The 26,767-nt window shown below is 42.4% G+C and overlaps 2 protein-coding genes across 6 annotated transcripts in view; one reads left to right on the top strand and one right to left on the bottom strand.

The window, feature by feature from the left end:
* On the bottom strand, positions 1 to 22,802 carry LOC143296448 (uncharacterized). 4 transcript variants are annotated; one of them, XM_076608381.1, is made up of 9 exons: positions 22,687 to 22,802; positions 17,151 to 17,451; positions 16,135 to 16,435; positions 15,132 to 15,309; positions 13,641 to 13,822; positions 6,860 to 6,949; positions 5,688 to 5,930; positions 4,837 to 4,965; positions 1 to 2,138 (listed from the first exon to the last, which is right to left on the bottom strand). In XM_076608381.1, exons 2-9 carry the CDS (start codon positions 17,358 to 17,360, stop codon positions 1,732 to 1,734), a joined length of 1,740 nt encoding a protein of 579 aa, XP_076464496.1. In that variant the 5' UTR covers positions 17,361 to 17,451; positions 22,687 to 22,802; the 3' UTR covers positions 1 to 1,731. The 4 variants fall into 4 exon arrangements, with proteins under 4 accessions (XP_076464496.1, XP_076464498.1, XP_076464495.1 ...); XM_076608383.1 differs by lacking the exon at positions 22,687 to 22,802 and adding an exon at positions 22,146 to 22,186; XM_076608380.1 differs by lacking the exon at positions 22,687 to 22,802 and adding an exon at positions 21,993 to 22,173.
* LOC143296447 (exportin-1-like) overlaps positions 22,667 to 26,767 on the top strand; it is a 24,613-nt gene continuing 20,512 nt past the window's right edge. Inside the window, exons 1-2 of one of the 2 annotated variants that reach the window (XM_076608378.1) lie at positions 22,667 to 22,760; positions 23,940 to 24,112. In XM_076608378.1, the coding sequence (XP_076464493.1) occupies positions 24,002 to 24,112 (111 nt within the window). In that variant the 5' untranslated portion in view covers positions 22,667 to 22,760; positions 23,940 to 24,001. Of the gene's footprint in view, positions 22,761 to 22,874; positions 23,007 to 23,939; positions 24,113 to 26,767 lie in introns of those variants that run through there. The other variant, XM_076608379.1, reaches the window with a different exon arrangement.

Raw genomic sequence — 26,767 nt, 5'->3', positions numbered from 1 at the left:
TGCAAGAAACCTCTTTAATCCAATTCATCACTTTTTACCACAACAGATCACCTTCAATCACAACATGCTACAGTCAAACTTCTTCCCACAACACGAAATGTACGCACTGATACATAAATATGTCAACATGCTGATGTCTTTCACAACCCTTATCTATCTTTCTCTTTGGTCCATCTTCAAGTACAAAGCCGAGCTAGACACATTCTGGTAAAGTTGTATAAAAAAAATTTTTTAAATCACAAAGTGACTATGCACATACATCATGGTGGTGTGTGTTCGGTCTCCCCTTTGTCAACTGCAGATAGTTTTTCAGCCCCCCACCCCCACCCCACCTGTAATAATAATGTCCAGTCAATGGCTGCTACAGATCAGTTCTTCAATCTCCCCCGCCAACTTACCCCTAACTCCCAAATAATGCCCAGTTTTTGCCTGTTGCAGATCGGTTCAGTTTTACAATCTCCCCACAACCATTCCCTGAAACAACAAGAATGCCCAGCCTATGCCTGTTGCAGATCAAGTGAAATTTTGTCTACCCCCATACCCCCTGAAATAATAATGCCCAGTGTATGCCTGTTGCACATCAGTTCAAATTTTCAACCTCCCCACCCACAACCAGCCCAGAACAAATAGCAATGTTCAGTCTAAGCCTGTTGCAGATCAGTTCAAATTTTTAATCCCCCAACCCAACCCCACCCCCTGAAATAATAATAATGCCTCGTTTATACCTGCTGCTGATTAGTGAGGTTTTTAAATCTCCCTCTTAACAATAACACTAATACCAATGCCCAGCCTATGCCTGCTGCACAATTCACTTCTTTCAACTGAAACGGGCTTGGTTAGGAGCAGGGGGCGGGGGGAGACAGAGGGGGAGACAGAGAGAGGAGACAGAGACAGAGGGGAGACAGAGAGAGGGGGCGGGGGGAGATAGAGAGGAGATAGAGACAGAGGGGGGACAGACAGAGAGAAGACGAGACAGAGTGAGGACAGAGACACAGGAGATAAGAGACAGAGGGGAGACAGAGGGGGCAGGGGGAGGGGAGGGGGGAGATAGAGGAGACAGAGACAGATGCAATAGGAGACAGAGATAGACAGGAGATGAGGACAGAGAGGAGACGGAGACAGAGACAGACAGGAGACGGAGACAGAGAGGAAACAGAGACAGACAGAGGCTAAACAAAGACGGACGGGAGTCAGGAATGCTTTTGCTGACCACACACTTCTCCACAACAAGAAATGTCAATGCTGACCACACACTTCTCCACAACAAGAAATGTCAATGCTGACCACACACTTCTCCACAACAAGAAATGTCAAAGCTGACTACACGAAGCATCCTCCACAACAAAAAATGTCAATGCTGACCACACATTTCTCCACAATAAGAAATGTCACTGCTGACAACAAAAAGCACTCTCCACAACAAGAAACATCCTTGTTGAGCTCTGACACAGCAAAATGAGTCTTTGCTAATCAAACAAACCAGTTTCATAAAATTAAAAAAAAAAACAACACTTGCCAACCACACAGATCACAATCTCATTAAAAAGATATATTTCAAAAAAAGTAAAAATATCTTTGTTGACCACAAAACAATGTCCCTGACAAGACAGAGTTCAGCTGAATTCTGAGTGGTCGTACACAGATCACACATCCTCCGTTGAGAAATGTTCTTGCAAAACAGCTCTGCTGAATGCCATGTCGCGTCGCACACTGATCAGACATCCTCCCCCATCAAGAAATGTCCTTGCCAACAGCGTCAAACTCCTCATCAGACTCCATCATGGGGTCCATGTGAATGGCCTGCCCCGACTGGGGATGGTGGCTGGACGATGATGACGATACGCTGACCTCTATCTCCTCGGCAACCGTGTGGGCGTGGTGGCTGGGCTGACCCGTGGGGTCAAGGGAGGGGTAGGAGGTCAACACCTGGTGGTCAGGTGGGTGGGCGGTTGAGATCTCTTCATGGTGGAGGTGGGGGTGCAGGTCGTAGTCCACGGTCTGCGTCAGGACTTTCTGGTGCAGGGGGTAGGAGGTGGGGGTCAGGGGGGAGTGGAGGGGGTCCATGGGGGAGGGCTGGGACAGCACCACCACACTGCTCTCTCCTTGTGGCTCTGACATGTGCCCCTCCACCAGCACTTCTGGGGGAACAGTTTAATAAAACAAAACAAAAAATTAATAATAAGAAGAATGTACATTTCTATTGCACCCTTTCTAAGAGCTCAGGGTGCTTCACATGGAAGAAAATGCTACAAATTAAATGAACCACTCATGACCGCTCTCTCTCTCTACCCTCTCCCCACCCTTCTCTAATGCCTCATACATTACATGCAATGTGACTTGGCAGAAAATGGGCAGTTTTGTATAAGGAAAAGTACAAGTGCTTTCAGATAGGTTTTGAAAAGGTTTTACACTTCTCCGATGCAGTAATTAGCATTTCCAACACTGCCAAAACAAATAACACACACGCACACACAAGACAAAAAAAAAAAAAAAAAGAAGAAGAGGAGAACAGTTTCAGTTTCAGTAGCTCAAGGAGGCGTCACTGCGTTCGGACAAATCCATATACGCTACACCACATCTGCCAAGCAGATGCCTGACCAGCAGCGTAACCCAACGCGCTTAGTCAGGCCTTGAGGAGAAAAAAAAAAAAAAAAAAAGGTGAATAAATAATAGATAAGCTTACACAAATAAATAAATAAATAAATAATAACTAAAAAAAAAAAAAAAAAAAAAAATTAATAACAATAATAAATAAATAAATAAGATAACGATGATGATAAATAAGCAAATAGATGTAAAACATGAAGACACACATTCACATATGCACCCACACATGCATAACAGATATGCACCGAACATGCAGTTTCACAGATATGAAAGCACAGTCAAATACATATAAACGTACATGAGCTCCAACACACACACACAACCACACACATTACCCTGCACCTCCTCTACCCCCCTCCTCCACACACTCATTTCTAGTCTATGTATCGCAGCTTCCACGGCACACACACACACACACACACACACACACAGACACAGATGAACACTTACTAAGAGGAGAACAGAGAAGGGGGAAACACACAAAATAAGATGAAGCAGTGGCCTTGACATAATATGCCCAACTAGGAAGCTAGTAGTGTCCCCGAGTATGAGTCCCCCACGGACCAGGATATTCACTCCCCACTCCACAAGACCATGAGTGGTGGTCTGGATAGTAGTCTTTCGAATGAGATGATGAACTCCGGTCATGTATACAACATACGCTAAGCAGACAGAGCAACAAAGCGGCTATCCCTGTAGAAACAAAATCTGTGGAAACGTTTTGATAGTGAAAGATTAAATACACCTGCAGACAGAAAAAAGGGGTGGTGCAGTACTGTAGAGCAACACACTCCTCACAAACAGAAATCTGCTGTGACAAAAGGAAATTCTTTTCCTAAAATTACGTTTATCTAACATTCTTACCGAGACCCACTAGTGCAGACTCCGGCAGGGAGTCCGATTCCTGTTCTGTGCAAACTACTATCCGCCTATGTGGAGAAAATTAAAGTAGCTACGGACGATAACCTCCCAGAAGTAGGTTATCTCCCCTCTGTACCCCTGACTAGCTTCCTCTTTTGATGGCAGCCATCTTGACTCCTGATCCTGTGCTCTTCATACAGCTAAGTTTTTTCTATTTCCGTCTGTCTATCGATTCTTTGACACTCATGTTTTGTGTCTGATGAAGACTTGTAACAGGTCACAAACTTACTTAACTCATTTGGGCAATTGAGCTACAATGAAGAACACACACAATATGATTCAAAACACAGACATGAAACCCTGAAATCAACTTCACACTGGGTTTTTTGGGGGTTTTTTGTTTTTTTGTTTTTTTAAAGTCTTGGCATTGCTGAGAAAGTTTTTTCTTTCATTTTTTTCTTTTTTTTTTTTTTAAGAAGAAGATATGTTCACACATATAACTTTGAAGTCAAAGACTTCAAGGCTCAAATAACAACAACAACAACAAAAACACTAGATCTTTCTCTGGATTCTTGTCAACATGACAGCCCAACAGTTGATGTCCTAAGTCCTATGGATCCAAACACAAAGGATCATTGGACGGCCAGCATGCTCATGAGCAATGGAAGTAAAAAATAATTAAAAAGTATTAAATCTTTGTGCAATATCTGGCCTATTCCATCCTGTAAAACTGGGGGTCAGAGCCAATGAATTGTCTCAACCTAAACATTTGGAACAATGTCAATAGACTTCTTGCAAGATAAAATGTTTTCTTGCACAACGTTGATGCAGACGCATATTCTGGTAGGGTAGCACCAGTGTTTGTGAATAACGCACTTTATTTCTTTTTTTTTCTTTTTTTTAAAAAGCCTTTTGGAAAAATTAGTCCATAAGTCAAATTTTGATGTATTCCCCCATGACAGCTTTACATCTCTTTAATTACTGTGTCGCAGCCCAAGTGTTGTGCACATTTAATCACTAGCAGATGTCTCGAAATCGCTCATCAATATCTACTGTCATATCAACTTTGGTGCCTATATAACAGCATTCTGAAGAAAACTGCAAAGTTAAAGATTACTACACACACTGCACAGTGGCACACAACAAAAACGGAGAATACTGATATATGTGTGCCAAAAAGCTTCACAAAAACAACAATATTATAAATCTAATAGCTCCAAACACTTTGTAAAAAACTTACCTTCCACAGCAACAGCTGTATCAAAGTGCAAAAAATCAGCCATGTGATTATTTGTTTCAATGTTAAAAAAGTTCAGAACAATTGTTTCTATGACAAAAAAGAAAGACAGAATGAAAAAGATCCCTGACCTTCAGCCCCAAGGATATCTTGTGGCATCTCCAGAGCATCTGTGTTGGGGTCGGGTGGCTGGGTAGTCACAGTAACAATGTGGTCCGTCAAACCTTGGGGGAAGACCACCGACTGTGCGTTGTGGAGATCTGTCACAGAAATTACTTAACCATCAATGCCTGTTTCTCCTTAAGGACCTATACACTTCAATCCTTGTCAATAAATACTGCTGTTCACTGCAGCTGACAGCAACCACCATGTCCGGGTGATGTGTGTGTGTGTGTGTGTGTGTGTGTGTGCATGTGCATGTGCGCACAGGAATCAATTGGAACTAAGGGAAGAATTGATGAGAATCAACTGGAACCAAAGGCAGGCAAGATGGGATGACTGAACACTGACACCACATTCACAAACATTATAGGGAAACACTTGTTTCACCAGTTTCACTTTCAAGGAGGTGTAAAAGCATGCGGACTGACTGATGTACCCTACACCCCATCTGCTTAAAAAAAAAAATTTCAAGACGTGTGGCCAACACACAGGTCAAATGCATTTGTCAGGCCTTGAGAAACTGTTGCTTCTGTTGCATCTTTTCTTTAGTCTTACCAGCTGTGCACAAGATGAGACACTTTAACAAAGAAACGGAAGACTGCTGGTCATGACAGCAAACACTATGTAAAACTGATTCTGGCATTATCCAGACTAATGCTGGAATCCACAGATGCTTTTTCTCATACACCCTGATAATACAGGTTTATTTTTCCAACTTTTGTAATGATGATAGTTTCACACATAGCTCGACATGCACATTTTTTTCACAAATCCATGAGTCTCACACATACCTTAGTAGTGCAGAATGTCTCACACATACCCTGGTAATGCAGATTATCCTCGTGCGGACGGCACAGCACAGAATCAGGGTCCACCTTCCCTGACATGTCTGTCTTGAAGTCGCCATCGTCAATGTTGGCGTTGTCATCCAGGTCAGTTCCAGTCACCTCCTGCACGCCAATGGCCTTTGCAGAGTCCAGCTTGTGACGGTTGACATGGACGCGGCGACTTCCACTCTGGGAAAACTTCTTGCCGCAAATCTCACAGGTGAATGGTTTGTCCCCTGGTCAACAGAGAAAAAGAAATGCTATAAGATACTTCACCATGGCAAGTTCTGTATAAATCATCCATCCATTTTATTCAGAACATAGATGTGTATCATTCTGCCTACCTGTCTGCATCAAGGTGTCTTCTTGGTCTGACAGTATCTTGATGGTGAAGACAAAAATAATAGTCATTAAGTCCCACAAACATGACCCGTTTCTGTACGTATCAATTCTCTGTTAGAAAATGCAAGACAGGCAGAATGAAGATAGGAACAAAAGTACAGCAGACTTAGGTGTCAGCCAGTGACAAATCACATGGAGAGCCCTTCCAATCACTATCATTGACATTATGAACAGAGAAGACAGGAAGAGGTCTACAACTTACAAACAATGACACTGTAATGAACAGCGAGAGTTCTGCCAATCACAAATACTGACACTGTAGTGAACAGTGAGAGCTCTGCTGGTAACACACACTGACACTGTAATGAACAGAGAGAGTTCTGCCAATCACAAATACTGACACTGTAGTGAACAGCGAGAGCTCTGCTGATAACACACACTGACACTGTAATGAACAGAGAGAGCTCTGTCAGTCACAAATGCAGACACTGTAATGAACAGAGAGAGTTCTGCCAATCACAAATGCAGACACTGTAATGAACAGAGAGAGTTCTGCCAATCACAAATACTGACACTGCTGTGAACAGCAAGAGCTCTGCCAATCAAACACACTGACAGTGTGAACAGGGAGAAATCTGCCAATGTGTTGGTGTGACTGACAGGTCCTCCCTTTAGCTCACTTCACTATTATACCTCACACATGCATCCATATCTCTGCCACTGGTACATGTGAATGTTTGCCTGTGTACATGTCCATTAAAGGAGTTTGCATGTCTGTGTACAGGTACATGTGTGCACATGGTGTGTGAGACGCCATAACCACCTGAATGGGTCAGGGAGTGTTTATGAAGACTGGAATACTCAGCAAAGCGACGTCCACATCCATCAACTTCACAGGCAAAAGGACGCTCTCCTGAAAAAACATGATACATCAGTGATCATTACTGTAAATATTCCTGCCAATATAAAAGTATGGGCAAAGCAAAGCATGTATTGCAGTGAATGACTCCAGGTGCACATATGCACCAGTACGTAGACACTCAAACTGAAAAACTATATTTCTATCAAAAACATCTGAGACTCACAATCATGATTATGGGCATGAGGCAGCCAGAATCACAATCAAATGCCAGCCATTGGGAAACAAACCAGATTTACCTCAGGAAAGAAACCAGGAAAAGGAAATGGCTCTGAGCCGGCCACATCTTGCACAAACCTCCAAATGACTTCATGAGACAATTAGTGGAATGGAAAGGAAATTTTCTATCTAAAATTACGTTTAAATAACATACTTACTGTGACCCAACTAGTGCAGACTCCGGCAGGGGTCTGACATTCCTGCCTGTGCAAACTACTATCCGCCTATGCGGAGAAAATGAAACTACGGCCGATAACCTCCCGGAAGTAGGTAACCTCCCCTTTGTCCCGCTGGCTAACGCCCTCTTTTGACGGCAATATGCCATCACCAGCGCAGCGAGCAGGGAGAACAGGAAGCGGGGAGGACGGGAGGGTCTTAAATTTGGGTCACGGTAAGTATGTTATTTAAACGTAATTTTAGATAGAAAATTTCCTTTTAATTACACATACTTAACCGTGACCCAACTAGTGCAGAAAAGCGCGACAAGGTGGAGGGCTTGCCTGTTCTACCGTCTGTTTGCTGTGATGGCCTGTTGTGCAACTACCACAGAAGCGATGCCTCTTAAGCCATCATCCCGTAGGTGTGCGACGTCTCTCTGGTAGAAGTCGATGAGCCATCATCCCTAAAGCGACAGATGTCCCTCAAGTAGAATTCGACAAAGTAGAGTGTACTGTGCCACCTAAGGATATTGGTGCGGGCAAAGAAGACCGAAGTCCGCAGTCGTATTGTGGGGGAGGTCTGTGGACCACAGCTGTGCTGATAGACGTAGGGCAAAGAAAATCGGGTCGGTGGGTTGAATCCACACTTTACTGAGAGCCCTTCGAATCAAAGGAAGGGAAGGAAACATGTACCCTTATAGGGTTGTCTCATTTGAGCGCGGTTGAGCGTCAATGCAAGGAGATGCACATGTGGTTTGATCTGATGATTCCACATCGGATGTGGGCCGATAGTGGAAGTGATTTTTGGTTTTGAGGGAAACTGTGGCACGAGACAGAGGTAGGTTGCCATGCTGGGCTTGCCTTAGGCATGACAGCCAGATCTGTAGAGCTCCTCCATGTGAGCTGACAGGCAATGGGCGCTCCCCCCACCACTTTTTTGTCATTGCCAAAAAATGACAGCACTGGTATGTTGCCTATGCACAGAATGGCAGACATTTGGCAACAAAAGACTTGATGTCCCTGGTGCCTCTGGGACAAGGTTGTGTAATTGCCCAGGTAGGTATCATCACGAAGGGGCTTACGGAAGGCTTGGTGGCTTCTCTACCTGAGTGTGGCATGTTGGAGCCACCTGCAGATAGTTGTTGGTGGTCAATGGCTGGGTTGGATCAGGCTGTGGAAGTGCGTTTTATGCGCCCACATGTCACTCAGTCTCATTCTGTGGTGGAATACCAAATGAAGAGGGGTTTCCATGGGGAAAATTTTTTGCTGAAGGTTCTGTAGTGAGAAAGGGGACCAGATCCATGACAGGCCTCTGGCTGTGTATGGTGCACTGAGTCTGGGATGGAGCTGGGCGGGGGCAGGGAGGTAAGTGGCTCAAGATGTGTTGTACTGGCTATTTACATCAAAGCACTGATCTGACATATGTTTCCAATATGGCCAACTGCAAAGTGAGAGCTGTATTATCAGTGGTTTCTGAATTGCAAAGGGAAATCATTTGCAGCTTAGCCTTTCATGAATGACTGTGTCTCTCAGACTGGAAGTCAAATTGCACTGGGACTTAGTGCTGTAGCCTTGGGCCTAACTAGCCATTGGGATCCGTCCTAAGGCGCTCTTGATCGAGGGACCGAGGATGCAACTTGGGCAAAACACTCTCTACTGGAAATTGTATAATCGAATTCCAGCCCAAATAGTTGGGACAGCAGTTGCCTCCTCTGCTGTTCCGATGGTGACTGTCGTACACTACTGATTATCATATATTGTTCCTAGGAGGGCACCAATCAGCATGGGTAAATCAGGAAACAGTTGCTGTGTGCTTGAGGGATGAAGGTGTCCACCATGCAGGTTATATTGCAATGTAAGGGAGCCGGAAAGAGTTGACGGGGTCTTGTGGTGCAACCATGTGTCTGAAAGGCATGGTGCTTGCTTCCGAAGTGACAACCAAGTCATCCTCTGACAGGCCCTTGACTGAAGGCTGGGGCTCCATGATGGGATAGCCTGCCTAGGCTAGAAAACCCCTGGAAGTGTCTCATTGGAAAGACAGAGCTTGAGAAGGAGTGGCCATCTGTAACCACAGCAGTGGTTGTGTGTTGAGGCTGAAAGAATCGGGCAGGGAAGACCAAGTGCAGAAAGTGCTTTCAAACGCCAACTGTTTGAGACGTTGATGCTGGATCTCTGTTCAAGCAAGGTGATGGGGTGAACTGATGTGCTTGAATGCGGCATCTGCTGTGCTGGTATGAGTGGGCAGTAAGGTACACCCCTGTGGCTAATGGACGGTTCGTTGTGCTCTGTGAGACGCATCCGTCCTCGTCAATAAGCCTTTCTCCCAAATGTAGAGGAAAACAATTATGACCCAGGCCTTCTGCTACTAGAGAGGAGTGGAAGAGATGGGCTTTGGGTGATTGTCTTCTGCCCAGTGGGCAGTTTTGGGTCCGCAAAAATTTTGGGAATCAAAGATTGACACCCCTTCATGGGAAGGCTGGCTAGGATGTAGGGCCCGTGTGGAGCTGTTGTCACAACCACTGTGGTGCAAACCAATGGTTGTTGTTGGCAAGGGGGGGAAGAAGGGATGCCTTACAAACTGGGGAGGAATGAAGGGCATGTGTGTCCAGAGTGGCACTTCTAAGTTGGACTGCCTCATCCCTCCTTGTGCCAAGTTAGGGCATCTCCAGCCCTATGGTTGATTGTTGTAGGCAAATGAGTTGGGTTGCCTTGTCCCTCCTTGCGCCAAGCGAGGGCATTCTTAGTCCTGTGGGTGGGAAGGGGGTGTGTGGGTCCCTAAGGACCAGCCACTACTAAATGTGAAGGAGCATACATTCAGGCGTGAATGAGGCAGTTTTGTCTGTGAGTGCAGTCGTCCTCCAAAAGCGAGGTAGGGATGAATTTATGAAAATGAATACATACATGTGCAAAGGGAATATAAACTTCCATCAACTCAAGTATTGATGTCAGAAATATGCCAATGACAAGGGATCGAAACACAAGAAATAAGCGGCTGTATAAGCATACGTGTAGCGTGCACAGATATAGCCAAGTAAATGGGTAAGTGTGCATAATCAGTAATGGAAAGGACTCTGTGTATGCACGTAAATATGAGATGTACATACACATATGAATAAAGTGCAAGTACGTAGGCGCAGAGAGTTCAGGGCATTGTGGACAGAAGGCCGCAAATGCAAGTGTGCCTATATTGCTATGTAGGGAATCTCAATGAATAGATGTCAATGAATAGAGATAGAAATATAATTGTACATGTTAATAAGAAAGTTGTCTGAACCTATCCCATAAGCACACACGCATGTGTATTCTGAGGGATAAGTATACATCTATAAGTGAATAAATGTAGCAAGATATCTCATAGATATATATGTGTATATGTGTGTGTGTATATATACGTACACACACACATATACATACACACACACACACATATATACATACATATATATATATACATATATATGGGCTTTTTTTTTATGTATATATATATATACATACATACATCTATATATACATATATATAGCTATATATATATATATATATATTTCGTGATTGTTGATTGTGATAAAAATCAAAAGGACAGAAGGGGAAATATTGTGATTTATTTCCTGTTATTGTGTATCACAAGAAGAGAATGATTATAGGACTGGTTGCCTGCAGAGGGCTGTGTGCGTGTGTGGGGGATGAAGAACCCCAAAGTTCAGTCGCCAATAGCCTGAGAAACAGCAAGAAAGGTGTAGTTGCTGTGCAAAGATGTGTAAAGTCCATGAATGGGCATGAGGACCCAATGAGAATTCGAAGAAACATCGTAGGTGGACAGCACGGGGGGCAGGAGTGACGTGCTGTGTCGGTTACGAATGCGGAGTTGTCTCCCTTGGCGCCGATATTCAGCGAAAAGGATGGTGTCTTTAGAGCACATATCCCCCGGTGTGACGTTTCCTCGCTGTAGAGGGAGGAGCGTCATGCTGCGTGCGAGAGTCCGTGGTTCTATGCCACCTTAACCGATAATAATAATGTCCCTTAGTGCCGTGGGCATCCCGAACCGAATCGGTCGCCATCGGACGCGAGACGGTGGGGACATGTGGCATAATGGCGCCGTAACCAGACAAGATCGGCCCGAGCACTGCCGAGTGGCAGAATTGAGTTATCAAGAGGCACTCCGACGTGGAATTGCCGATATTAGTCTGGGTAACAGTGGAGATATGCAGTGGGGCAGAAAAAACTGTCACTGCCGAAGTTCAATGGGCTGTGCACGCATCTGCTCTGTGCGCAAGGGGTGGAGCAGGCGCTAGGTGTGGCACCAGTGTATAATTGCCACAGCAAGTTCCCAATGGGTTGCTGGTTGTTTGGTTGAGCAGCTTGCTGAGACGCCATTAGTGGATGGGAAACAGCAGCAACCGGCGGTGTGGCAAATGGGGTCATCACCGCAAAGCTTGAAGGGACCGAGCACGCACCTGCACTGTTGGCGAGGAGCCGTGCCGGTAAAGGGAAGTAACTGCGGCGGTCACTGGCAAGGGTGCCGAAGCAGGAGTTGTCTCCCTTGGATCGGAAAATCGGACAAGGGGAGCGTGCACACGCATGGGCAAGCGTGTCCCCTAGTGGTCCACCTTCCTCCCTATCCCTGGGGAGGGCATCCCTAAGCACCTCGGTCGCCATAGGATCTGAGACGGAAGAGGCATGCCGCGTGGGGGGCGTGTGAGCCAATGTCACGGCCGCCGCCACGGACGCATCGCACATAGGGCCCAGTCTAGCGTGCGGATCCAAAGCCAGTGTATGGTGTTGTTTTCCAAAGGGGTTATGGCACATTCCCAGTATGTGTAACTAAAGGGGTTATGGCACATTCCATTGTTGACATGGGAAAAGTGATAGAGGAGATCGACTCGGGTGTCCTACCGACTGGCAGGGCCGAGAAACGCGGATCACGTCGACTTCGTTCGCGAATTGAAAAGGAAAGCATCAATGGCACCACTGACCTGAGTATGGGGTAACGTACCCCTAGAAGTCGCCGGAGAGGGTGCAGGAGGTGGTGGAGGTCTGGAGTCGACCGGAGGAAGCGAAGGAAGTGGGGGAGGCGTCAGGTTGGCGTTGTTGAGAGGGCCAGAAATAGAGGTCCCAGAGTGTCCGCGAATCGATATCGATCGCACCTTAATTTTAGCCCGATATCCCAATCGAACCATATAATTATGTGACCTGGTTCGAGACAAAATTTGACAAAAAACAAGAACGCCAGAGAATCGACAGACAGACAGAAAATACGAAAAAAATTAGCCGTATGGAGAGCACAGGACAGGAGTCATAATGGCTGCCGGAAAAAGAGGGCGTTAGCCAGCGGGACAAAGGGGAGGTTACCTACTTCCGGGAGGTTATCGGCCGTAGTTTCATTTTCTCCGCATAGGCGGATAGTAGTTTGCACAGGCAGGAATGTCAGACCCCTGCCGGAGTCTGCACTAGTTGGGTCACGGTTAAGTATGTGTAATTAAACTCTATTGTAAAGAGGAAAGTAGGCAGACCAAGAAAGACATGGACAAAATGCACAGAGGATGTGTGTGTGGGAGGGATGGGGGGGTGCGTGGGTGTAGGTGTGGGTGTGTAAGTGTGGGGTGAGAGAGAAAGAGAGACAGAGAGACATAAGGGAGGAAACATGGACAAAAGGTGGTTATTAATTCAGTGTCTAAGTCTGACGTACTTGTGGGATGAGTGGAAGAGGTGACTGTGTGTTTGAATGTTAGCGTGTCTGTGTGTCAAATCTTATACATATATTGGTGAAAAGTGCTGTGAGCACACACCTATCATGAAAAGCTGCTAAAAAGACATGGCAACTGATGGAATTCCAGCTTCAGTGAATTCAGTCTTCCGGATCTTGTGTAATGCTGAACATCCAGACTGCCTCCATGTGATATTTCTTTAAAGAGAAATAAAGACCACGCTGCACTTTCAGACTCCATAAGTATTAGAAAATTAGCAGTATTAAACTTGTTTCTACAACTTTATCACAAAAATAACAATCAATCACTACAGCAATTTGTGCCGTGCCAATATTTACAAATAGATTTCCAATTCCTGTGAAACTTTAGTCAATATCGTCTTGTCCAGTAACTGTGCAACTCACCATTAGACCTGTAAGCTTAGAAACAACAAATCATCTAAATGCAGAAAACTACCCAAACATCACTTCGTCAAGCTGAAACCATATTTCTTTCACTGTGCCTTCTCTCCAGTATGAATGACTTTAACCCCTGTGCATGTGACTGTAGCTATTTAGGTTTTCAGGGATGATACCAGTGCCAAAGAGAAAAGAAATGCCTTGTACCTGTGTGCACACGACTGTGGTTTTTCAGATTTCCTGCCGTAGTGAATGACTTGCCACAGTCCTGTGCCGGGCACACGTACGGGCGCTCCCCTGTGTGCGTTCTTTTGTGGACCTGCAGTCTTTGAGCTGTCAGAAACTTCTTCCCACAGTTCACTTCATTGCACACAAAACGACGGTCGTTCCTGGAAAACACACAACACAGTTTTTACATAGTCCATCTGGATGGATTTCTTGTTTTCAAACATGCAATGACATGGTGTGATATCATGTATGTACATATAATACTTGTCTGTTAGTCTGTATGTATACAAACGCATATTATAATATGTAAGCATTTGTGTGTGTACCATGTGTATCATATTGTGTGGCTTCTGAACTACTTCTTTGTGGGCTGCAACTCCCCAGTCACTTGCGTATACATGAGTAGGTTTTTATGCATATGACCATTTTTACCCTGCCATGTAGGCAGCCATACTCCGTTTTTCAGGGGGGTGCATGCTGGGTATATTCTTGTTTCCATAACCCACCCAACGCCGCCATGGATTACAGGATCTTTTTTCAGTGGAAGCCAAACTGTACGGCACCCTAGAGGAGATGCGATGGATGGCAGCCTTCATTGAGGACACTGGGCTGCTCATCTAATGGGAGGCGAACGAGGAATAAGAAGAAGACAGGATCTTTAACATGCGTATTTGATCTTCTGCGTGCGTATACAAACAAAGGGGGTTTAGGCACTAGCAGGCCTGCATATATGTTGGCAATGGGAGATCGGAAAAATCTCCACCCTTTACCCACCAGGCGCCGTTACCGAGATTCGAACGTGGGACCATCAGATTAAAAGTCCAATGCTTTAACAACTCAGCTATTGCACCCGTCAGGGCTTCTGAACAAAGACTGCAGGGAGCAATGGCACTAACAGGATAGCTGAGTATGGCATTTAAGGGCACCTCTCAAACCAGGACATTTGAAGTCCTTTATGTTATCTGCTCTGTTCTGCCGTCGTGCTGTGAGGTCAATGTGCATACAGCATGTCAGGTCAAAGCATAGGTCAGAAAACTGCTCCTTTCTCCTCGCCCACCCCAAACCCCCTTTTTTTCAGCAAATGTAGTGTAGTGTATATGAGAAGTTGGCACACTCTTACGCCTCCTTGGAACTGAAACTGAACAGACAACTAAAAGAAATATAAATGGTCAATCATCTACCTCCCTGCAGACCTTCACAAGTACTGTAAACTACTTGTAATATGCCAAGTATCTAATAAACACCCACGCCCAACTTTAGGATGAAATTTGTGCACAGTGGGGGTGAGTGCTTTACAAGGCAGTTTACAGTACTGTATTATAATATCCTAATATATTCAGCAGCTGCCTCTTCTCATCTGATCCCTGTCCCTCTCCCTATTAGAACTGGGAACTGACGGATGCCTTGCTAGACTTGTCTTCTGCTTTTCTGGCTGACTAGTTTCAGACCCTGGGACAAAGCGAAACGTACGTGTGAGCCAGCTGGTGATACTTGAAGTGGGCCTGCCAGGCAAACTGCCGACCACAGCCCTTCACTTTGCACACGAACGTCTTGGGCTCACTGGGTTGAGCTTCAAAGATCGCGATCTGTTTTTTTGGCCCAGCCCTTCCTGCCGTCTTCCTCTCCTGTTCCAGGTCTTTGCGTAGATCTGTTGACACATTGCATGCCAGCAGCAGGGATTAAGAAAGCTTTCAAACTATCAAACGCAAGACAGATCAAAGTACATTTACTCAAATCACTCCAACATGTGTCTTTAAAAACATTCTTGAAAAGCAATGCTTTGGTAATCCATCTGTGGCGTACATGATCTATATGGATTTGACAGGTGTCAGATTTCCTGCTGTGTAACACACACACATGTATGTATGCATCCATCCACATATTCATATATATACCCTTGCTTTTCTGAAAGTAACAGAACTTACGTGAAATTTTAGGTGTTTGAAGTTCTAAAACATTTACACAATTAAGGATGTACCGATTCTCCTTGTGGTCACTCAGTGAAACAAACTTCAAGTCCTTCCACTGGCTGATGCAATATCCATCGCCAGTCCACATGCAGCATCACCTGACTGGTCACTTCTCACAAAATGTCAGTGCTTTCCATCAATGCACAGTTACACACAGCGGGACTCGCTGGGAATAAAACAGCACAAACTTATGTCTTCATCAGAACCCAAGTCATTTTCCTTTTTTCTCTCTTATTTATTGTAGAACAAGTAACCTTCCTGACTTTACTGAATTCTGAATTCCTATGGTACACACCAAGGCAACATATCATTGTTTATTTTGTCTGCAAGTCTTATCTAACACTTCCAGGACTGATGGACTTTGCTTTCTCTAACAAATCTCAAAAGCAAATTTGCACTTTCCAGCTTGATCATGATACACTATGTTAATACTGTCAGGCAATGCGCACAGTATAAAGCAAACCAGGAGAACCAAACACAAGAGCGCACATGCGCCGCCTTACCATTGGCAAACTGGACCTTTGGGCAAAGTTTTTCACTGCCACCACCTTCCTCCTCCTTCTGCTTCTTTGCTTTCCTGCCTTCTCTTCCCTCTTCCTTCCCTTGTGCTGACAGCTGCTTGGCAATCTCCTGACGGGTGTCAGAGATGAGGTTGGCTTGAGCCAGTGAGTGCAGGTTGGACAACTGCAGCGAGGACCATGGGCCAGCACCAGACACACTGGCTGAGGGGTCAACCAGGACACTGGCCTCCACATCCCCACTGGCATTGGTGGTCAGCACAATAAGGGGAGTGGTCATGCTTGTCTGTCACAACACACAGCACAGTGAGGGGCGTGGTCATGCTTGTCTGTCACAACACACAGCACAGTGAGGGGTGTGGTCACGCTTGTCTGTCACAACACACAGCACAATGAGGGGTGTGGTCACACATGAAATACTTGTAACATCAGATCTGGCTCATCAATAATGAACACCAAAACAGAAGTACCTGATTTTCCTTTACTTCTAAAAAACAACAACAAAAACAATTACTTTCTAAAAAGCCTCACCCTGGTAGAAAACATGAAAAAACTGCAAATGCTACAGAGGTTCAGACTCGTCAGGAGAACAACTCCTGCAGCTGACAGTAAGAGGGCAAACAGTCATGGAGCACTCAAAGTACACACAATGAAGAACAACATAAATGTGCTCCTCCAACCGGTGGTATGCAAAGAATACATATAAACACAAATGGAAGAAATTCAGCATCAATGATGCACCATCAAAATGAGGCCCTGCGTTAACCCTTTGATGTCAGACAACGTCACAGTCAGTGTCAACTATTGGCAAACAATGTTTCGGATGAAGCCAAGTACTGATTTTGAAACATGAAAGTCCCGCGTCCCAATACTGAAGGAAAGCATGTATTCATTCAAAATAAGAGATGAAACAAAGAATACACCATCCGTTTAAAAAAAAGCTGACTGACGAAACATATGATCTACAATTTTACCAAGTGAACAAGATGTACGCTTTGTACCTGCATCATCTGCCCCGCAGTGCTGCCCCCACCGCTCAAAGCAGTTCCCCCCACGGACACCACAGGCCCTGAGTCAGCCTCGCTGGTCACTGGAGCCATGTCGCCACCCAGCATGCCCTCACCCTTGACATCCCTCTTGAGAGCAGTGGACAGGTGGAAAGCACCGTCCTGAATGTTCTCCTCAGGCTCCAGGGCCAGCAGGTCATTCATGGCTGCCGCACGCAGAATGCCTTTCACAGCCAGCCAGATATGCTCTCCCGGTTTGTGGGTCTGCTCACAATGTTCACTTGTCACCACAAGTCTGCAACATCACACCAGACCAAAATTTATGATGTGAAAAGTTCATGTCTTGTTATTCTTTTCATCTATTGTCAACTCTTTCTACTCCAATGACAGGGTGGTCTTCAGATTTACATAACCAGTTTACAGAGGTTAAGTGTACTTTCTTGAGTGAGTGTGCAATGGTAATTCACTGAAACATCACTTGTTATTTTTCTCATCTATTGTCAGCCCTTTCCCCTCCAATGACAGGATCATCTTCAGATTTACATTATGAGTTTACGTGTGAAGTGCACTTTCTCAAGTGAGTGTGCAATGGTAATTCACTGAAACATCACTCCTTCATCCAGTAAAACATTATTACTTCATTTTTTCTCCGAAAACTGATTCCTCTCTTCTAGATCACATACACCATCATTTCCATTTACCATGTCAATATTTCATTTCCTATCTTCTCACACCATTCACTTTTCCAGAGAAACACCATTCCTCTCATCCAAAGAAATGCTGTTTCTTTCTTTTAGAGATGTCATAGGCTGTGACCTATGTGACATCATCCATACTGTGCATCTATGTCATAAGCTGTGTGACATCAGTAGTGTGCATATATGTCATGAGTTGTGTGACACCAGCAATGTACATCTGTCATGACCTGTGTGACATCAGCACTGTACATATACGTCAAGTTGTGTGCCATCAGCAATGTACATATGTCATGAGCTGTGTTACATCAGTACTGTACATACATACATACTGTACATAGATGTTTATCATGAGCTGTGTGACATCAGCACTGTATCTATATGATATCTATATCTGTTATGTATCTGCATAAACTTAGTTATGTTGGCAAAAACACAGACAACTTTCCTGTAAAACGCAATTTAGCAGTGGAAGTAAACAGCTTTATCAGTAGGACGTTTTTGTTTTTTTTTCTCTCTTTTTTTTTTTCTTTTTTAATAGACTGGGGTGTCCATCTACCGAATAGAAGAAGGGGGACAATTTTTTACTGCTTATGCAGGAGATCTGTAGCAATAAACTGAAAATGTGAGCAAAGAACCAAAATATAAGCTTGGCTTCCAGTGTTTGTTGGGGGGGGGGGGGGGGGGGGGTTGTCAGCAGAATGGAGGAAAACAGAAAATCCTTTGTATTCATCAGTAATCTTTGATTGGAACCAGTTACATGGAAGTAGCGTTAGGTTAACTGCAGTGTTTACACAACAGAGGCAATTGTCAACCCTCTGAAAAGAAATCGCACATCATTTAACCTCTTCAGCACCAGGCATTTTTTTTTTTTTTGTGCGTCCTATTTATGCCAGTTTTAGGTTGCAGAGGGTAATAATGAACAAAAAATTACTGCACACAAACTACTGCCAGAAGTATACATTACCCAAACTTTTCTGAAAGGAAAATGAACAGATTATCAAATTTTGATATTTACAAGTTCATTTAACACAATGACTGTTTTCATCTCCTTCAATTGCAACTCCTGCTGTGCCACACACACTCACTTCATGGTCACTTTCAAACAGTATCAAAGAGGTTAACAGTGACCCAGTTTTTTTCACAGTGCAGGGGGAGGCGGGTGGGTACTATTCACAAGCTCACTTCCAGATGATAACTGTCTGATCAATGTGGACGTGCTTTTCTAAAACCATGCTGTACACGCAATTTACACCTCACATGCAATTCACACCTTGCACGATACTGTTCACCCCTTTATCACTCTCTCCCTCCCTCCCTGCTCTGAATAAGTGGATGGTTTGTATTTAAGGTCATCTCTAAGTCAGCCAGTCTCTTCCACTGTATCTCTCCTCTGTACTGTAAACTTATGAACCGCAGAGAACATTAAGATCCAGTTATGAAAAGCTGCTTAAAGTCCCAAGGACTAATCTGAAATGCGATGGAAATAGGTCTTTCAGAGCTCAGATTCCCCAAGTGTGGAATTCTCTACCTTCTTCTCTCAGAAATGCCTCTAATCTACATTCCCCGAAGTCAGATCTGAAAACTTACCTTTTCCATAAGCATTTTTGTTCCAAGTGAGTGTGTGTGTGTGTGCGTTTGTGAGGGTACAGTGCTCTTGTACACGTGTGTAAGTGTGTAGACATATCAGTATATCCAAACAGAATACTTATGCAATTCTGTTTTTAGTACAGTTGATATTTAATGTCAGAAAATGTGTGTGTGTGTGTGTGTGTGTGTGTGCGTGTGTGATTGTGTTTGTGTATGAGCGTGTCTGTGAGGGAGGGACATTTGTGTGTGTGTGTGTGTGTGTGTTCTATGAAATACGTTAAAAAAAAATCTAAACCTTATTTACTTCATAGCTTTTATAATCTGATTCATGTCTGAAATGTGCTTTTTAATTCATATGAACACACTGGATGTTTTCCATTGTCAGAGAGCAGTTGATATATTTTTTAAGGCATGTTTACAGTCAACTGGATGATGTAAGGCGCTTTGAGCAGCATTGGTGCTGGATATCGCGCCATAGAAAAATTATGAATTATCATCATTATTATTAGCCACAGAATTATACTGGACCTCCTGTTCAGCTTTCTCTCCTTTTCTGACAACATCTGGCTCTTCAACTACACCCACCCTCTCTCCTCTCTGCAAATCATCACTGTAACTTTCACAAGATTTTGCCACACCTAGCACACAGTTCATCATCGTCATTGACTTATAAAGCTTATGCAACAACTTGAATGAAAAAATCTCAATTTTTTTTTGGTAACACACTGCTGTCTCAAGCCAGCAGGGTAAGGTTGTGGTTCATTGTCCGCCACTTTGAAAGCACTGTGAGGGGGGTATTGACAATAACACCCAGAAATTATCATATAAAGTGTGATTGGCTGTTGCTCCTCACGAATAAGTGGACATATAATTATAAAGTTTTCTGACTGGTAGCTATTGGGACACATCAACTTTACAATAGAACTGTGAAAATTCCTGAAATAACGCTGACATATATAACATGTGCAGACATATAATATACATCATGGGGCACTTAAGGGGTTAATTTTGTACAATCAGACAACTATTGAAGGCCTTCCATTGTATGTCTCCAGAGACATGTAATACAGAGAAATTTTTCAACAACAGGAAAATAACCACCCTGCACAGGGACAACAGAGTCATCGGCAAGTCGATGTTGGGTCATGTAACATAAAGTAGTAGTAGTAGTAATAGTAGTAGTAGTACGTAGTAACAGCATACCAAACAATAATCAATGTTAGCACTACAAAGCAGAATGGAATAACAATGCCTGGCATCCTGGAATTCTGATTCTGTGACTGCATACCAAGACATTGTCATGGCAGCTAACAATCAGCCAGTCTTCTTATTTCCCCTTTATATTAACTAGGTCTCTGTGTGTGTATGTGTGTGTGTGTGTGTGTGTGTGTGAGAGAGAGAGAGAGAGAGAGAGAGGAGAGTTCCATGGCCATCTTGGATCTTGAGCATGCGCTTCTTTCATCCCAAATGTGAGCTATGCCAAAGGCAATCAGCATGGACAAAAGAAACAAACATGTGCAACCTCCACACTTTGTCTCTTCTGTCCCTGTGTTTGTGAACCCCACATGTGTTGAAATTGTTCTTACACAGAAGGAAAAAGGCACAGGTAAGATTTTTGTGTGTATTGTGATCAGAACATCAAGAATGATTTCGGATTTGTGTTTGATCATACCACTTTCATTGTCTCATCAATCAACAGGATATGACTTGTAAAAATAATAAAATAAAAAATATCAAAAAAGCATGAGCTTTTTGTTTTCAAGTATAAACTTCTTGTACATAGTATAAACATTATTCATTATCATGCTCTTGTTTGGTTGACTGCAACTGGTGCATGATGAGCACACTCCCCCCCCCCCCCCCCCCCCACCCCCCACCCTCCCCTCCACCCCTAGACAGCACCAGGTGAAGCTTACAGATTGTAGTTGTATAATTTGTGAATTCATTATGAGTGTTTCACCCCAAAACCGTCAGGCAACAAAAAGTCATTACGTCTTCAACATCTGTGTAATATATGTCCGCTCATTAATTTTCTACTGTTTATCAAAAATGATTATACATGAAAGGTGCATCGCACCATGCGGAACATCGTGGATTTCAATCTGCTGTCCTTCATTTCTTAAGTTGATAGCCTCCATTGCTTCTATCAAACACTGTTCAATGAAAGGGTGTTGTTGCATTGGGAAGAAACATGAGTAGAAAAACATTCATATATTTATATATAGTATGAAATGAGTATAATATAATCAGATAACTGGGTACGGTGAATTACAAAGACCAGTATACTGACAGAATTACACATAGCAATAATGGGTCAACATATATGATATACTCGTATATGTAACTAGGGAAACGTTTGGGCCAGAGACAGAGAGCTGGAGAGTGAGAGGGTGAGAGAGCAGTATAACATAAATTCTGAGTTTTTGTCTACACAATGAAAGATTATTATACTGAACATAGAAATCATAGTAAAGTCCATCGTTGGTGCAGTTGGTTCGACCTCCAAAAAGAAAAAAAAAGAGCTGACTGCTTGGTCCACATCACGGCTCACCTGGACTTCTTTCTATCGTCTCATTTTCTCATTGCATCAGCTGGCAGCTCGATTGACATAATTATATTTCATTTCTTTACTCGTGTCATCATAATAGATATGACGTTAATAAATATCAACTCAGATGGACGTCCATAATTCCAGAAACCATACCATGAGCATGTCTCTGTTGATATTTTCAACCCCGAAAGGTGAATGTGATTATACTATTTTTGGCAACGGGCTTCCACTACAGTCAGAAATGAGTCAAAGTGTCGAAGGTTTTCATTGGATGCAGTCTAAAAATTTTCCAGTGGTTATACATTCCAGAAATCATCAACGCAAAAGGAAACATATGACTAGATAAGAGTTAGCGTATAAAACGTGCATGTTTAAGTTGAAAACAAACTAAAAGACAATATGTCATAACGTGTTAACTAAATAAATTAACTAAAATGGCACGGCTCAGTTAAAAATACATTGACCAATGGACATGAGTCTTTCTGTGTTGTGGAAAATGCCGACTGTCCGCGGAGTTTAATATGTACTGTACATGTATTAAAATGTATTATTTTTTATATAGCTTGTTACCAAAACATTTTATTTTGTGAATTATGCTATTGTAACAAGAAAAATGCAAAAGCTTTCGCACGTTCCATACTTTTTCACACTTTCCGAACATTACCGAAAAATTGCGGACATGGCGAACGCTTACCAGTTTCAACCGGTTTGTAAGTTTGGGTGTTTTCTTCAGAAATACGTCAGCCGTCGACGATCCGATAGTTGTCGGTAAGAAAATGAACATACCCGTATTATAGCCTCAGAAGTTGTTGTATTATAAGCCTTACAGTGTTAGAAAAATACATTGTTATGTTTTAGTCACGTCTTGTAGGGCGCCGCCATGTTGAAGCGAATATAAACAACGGAAGTCCATGACTTGACAGCGTAAAGAACCACATGTCTGTGATTGGGCAGTATCAGCCAGATCGAGCTGCTCCAGATTTTGAATGACATTGGTTGTTGCTTCTTCGTAAGGTTCGATTTCTTTAACTTACTGTATTACATAGCTGTCGACATGATGGTAGTATGCACAAAGGTGTCATTAAAATGTTGCAAGTAGTGACACTAACGTAACTGAGTGCTTCGTTTCAAATTAAATTTACCTCCACAAAGCCACGCGGTCGAGCATGTTGGTTTTTTTATTTCCCACCAAGTGTGATGCTCTGCTCATAGCTTTTTGGTTTGTTTGTATTTGTGTTTAATTAAATGGCTTACTGAAAGAATTGATTGTATTAGTAGAGACTTAAGTGGGTCAATGTGTCCTGTGTAAAAATGTTTTTGATTGAATTAACACTTCTGGTTTGCATTGCATTGTCATACGAATTTACGATGTTACGCTTGGTATTTAGTCACCATTGTCAATGTCACCATCAGTGAATCATTGAAAAATAATTCTTGTTAATATGTAATTGTTGAAGCTATTGTAAGTACATCTTGAATGTAGTGGGAAGAGGTTATATAGATCGGAAATCCAGTAACTTAAATCAGTTAAAAGAATGTTTTTTCTTATGTGGATGCCATACATTATGAATATGATTATTTGATGTGAAGATTTTACACTTGCTACTAGTTTTGTTTGCAGTTAGGAATGCTTCTTTGATATTTCTTCTTTTGATTTGTTTATAGAAAATGAAATCTCTGTGGGGAGATTACTGTCAATGGTATCAGTATCAGCCCAGTGTAATGAGATGAATTTGAAACATCACATTTAATCAAATGATGTTTTATGTTGCACTTCTTTTCAGTCACTTCTCTTGACTTGTTATCCATCTCTTTTCAGTTTTCTTTTCTATTTTATTTTCTTAAGAAAAAGACTATTTGATAATACTCCTTTTTTGTCCATTTCCTGATTTTCATTGGAAATTTCCAAATATAACTGATCATGATCTGAAATGTTTGTGTTTTCAGATCAGAGTGTGGACAGATTACAAGTAAAAGCCAGTGTGCGAGTGTTGGATGTGTGAGTGAAGATGGCGAGCATGGCTGAACAAGCAGCAAAACTTTTGGATTTCAATCAGAAGTTGGATATTCAGCTCTTAGACAGTGTGGTGACTTCCATGTATACAGCTGAAGGAGAGCAGGTAATAACTCTTGAAATTACTCCCTTTTTTTTCTTTTCTTTTTGACTCACCTGTGTAAACAGTGTGAGTCTATGTAATAACCGGGTGTTGGGTTCATGGTTGTGTGTGTGTGTGTGTCTCACTGTCTGTATATGAACCTGTGTTCATGGTAAAGTTGAACATTGTCATTTTCTTTTGAAAAACTTTGTCTGCCCATACCAAATTTGGATTACACATGGTAGGGAAAGATATCTTCACAGTCATACCAATAATAGATTGAAAGTTTTCTAGATTAAGCAGTAGTTCCGGATCGCCAACGGTTTATTTCATTCAGGATCCGAATACAAAAAATTTCAAAATATGGTCAGGTTTGAAGATGGTCTGACCTCAGTTTTTTTTGTTTTTGTTTTTGTTGTTTTTTGTTCGCAGTTAAAAGAAAGAAATACATATATATTAGTATTCTGGACAGAACACATACAGTGACAGTAATGACACCATCCGCATATTTACTCCATGTGAATATTTTATTGTGGATACTGAATTAACTGGAATGAACATGAAAGAGAAATTGAATGGACAGCATTGTAGTTTCTGCTAGTATATTGAATACGCATATCTAAATAAGATGGTTACTTGATGTATTTTGCCTGGGGTCCTTTACCGCATACTATAAAAAATTTCTTAAAAAATCAAGATATTCCAAAATAATATGATTGAAATGGTGTTATCACCTAAAGTACCGTAATCAGTTTATGACACAAAACAAAAACATATGTGTAGATAATTTTTTTAACGTCATTGGTAGGCCCACAATAGCACTGTAAGTGAGTGTACTTATTCATGAACTAAATGTGCTGGGTTCAAACCTGCTAACATCCTTTCCATCCTAAACACACACACACACACACACACACACACACACACCTCACCCATTAACTTTATATTTTTAAATGCAGAGTACTTTTTTTTATTATTAACTGGATAAATTGTGTATCAGAAGTGAGTCTTGAAGGTCTTGCCTCTCTTGTTTTTATATGTTGGTTATGTCAGTTACCCGTCTTTAGTGTTTTTTCAGCAATGGCAATGCCAGAGGCGATAGATATAGACAAAAATAGCAAACATTTGAAGTCCTCCATTTCTTCAGTTGATAGCTCCGCAAGCCTGTTGCTACAACCAAACCATGAGGTGTCATCGTATGCACAATAGGAAAACCAAAATATTTACTGTCAACAGTTTTGGAGTTTTTCACACTTTTTTTTTTAAAGCAGTATCTATGCAGCAATCTTAAGATTGTATTGTAATTTGTATTTCTCATTTTGTCACAACAGATTTCTTTGTGTGAAATTCGGGCTGATCTCCCCAGGGAAAGCGCATCACTACACTACAGCGCCATCCATTTTTTAATATTTTTTCCTGCGTGCAGTTTTATTTGTTTTTCCTTTCAAAGTGGGTTTTTCTACAGAAGTTTGCCAGGAACAACCCTTTTGCCATGGGTTCTTTTACATGCGCTAAGTGCATTCTGCACACGGGACCTCGGTTTATCGTCTCATCCAAATGACTAGCGTCCAGACCACCACTCAGTCTAGTTGAGGGGGAGAAAATATTGGCAGCTGAGCCGTGATTCAAACCAGTGTGCTCAGCTTCTCTCACTTTCTAGGCAGACGCATTACCTCTTGGCCGTCACTCCACTCCAAGATCATGGAGATGCTTCTAAAATGTGCATTTAAGGACCAAACTTGATGTGTTATGTTTCATTGTCATCCAAATGAAACAAACTTTCAAAATATGATATTTTTTAACATGCTTGTAGAGCATGATCATTTTGATGACCTTTGACCTCTGTTGCTAAAAATTAAAAAAATGAGCATTTTCAGTATTTTTCACGTTCTCACTGAGCAGTCTTAAGATAATGGGTTCAAGGTAACAATTTTTACTTTCATTTAGAAAGCGATCATTTTTCTTTCATTTGAAACAACCTTTACAGTACTGTGTCAGAAACTACACATTCAGTGCTATGAATAAAAACCTAACTATATTTCCTGATTGGTTACTACAAATCACATAACATCATAAGTTATCTACACCACAACAGACTTCCTGTTTTGCAGAAAAAAAAAGAATAATTTACAAAGTAAACACAAATGTAGCATTCAAAGGATACAAAAATAAAGATTTTTCACAAAATACAGTTTCAGTTTTTTTAACGATATATCTCTTGACATTGTTACTAAAAATAGACCACTCCCACCTGAACGATTGACCTATTTTAACAGTGGAAACAGTTGTTTTTGTTCTTTGGATACACATGGGTTATGAAGAGAATGTCAAAAAGAAGCCAATTTGTTTTTAAAAATCTATCTCTTTTTTTTAATATGTCGATCCTGAATGTACAGAAAACATCCTGAGGAAGAAACTATGAAAGAAATGTATGGGACAAACAAACCTATACATAGTTTTTTTCAGAAGTCATCACTCTTCCATTCTGGCTTTCCCCTGTCGTAACTTTATTGGTAATAACAAATTGAGTATACTTGTTTCAGAATTCATCACTTACTGGTAGAAGAACAACAAACAAACAAACAAACAAACAAGCAAAAAACAGACCCCGCCACTGCCCTACCATCCTTGCATTTGAGTCCCACACATATACATGCTTGATCTTACCTTCATGAAAAC

The sequence above is a fragment of the Babylonia areolata genome, chromosome 21 (genome assembly GCF_041734735.1).
Source record: "Babylonia areolata isolate BAREFJ2019XMU chromosome 21, ASM4173473v1, whole genome shotgun sequence".
NCBI classification, from domain to species: Eukaryota; Metazoa; Mollusca; class Gastropoda; order Neogastropoda; family Buccinidae; genus Babylonia; species Babylonia areolata.
Note: the sequence above shows the minus strand (reverse complement) of the source record. Positions and strands in the feature narration are given on the sequence as shown.

Coding starts and splice junctions, on each gene's coding strand:
- LOC143296448 (XM_076608381.1), bottom strand. CDS start 17,360: ATGAATGACCTGCTGGCCCTGGAGCCTGAGGAGAACATTCAGGACGGT. Junction 5,931..6,859: donor ACACTCCCTGACCCATTCAG/GTGGTTATGGCG, acceptor TCTGTTGACCAG/GGGACAAACCATTCACCTGT. Junction 4,966..5,687: donor GGATAATCTGCATTACCAGG/GTATGTGTGAGA, acceptor TTTCTGTGACAG/ATCTCCACAACGCACAGTCG.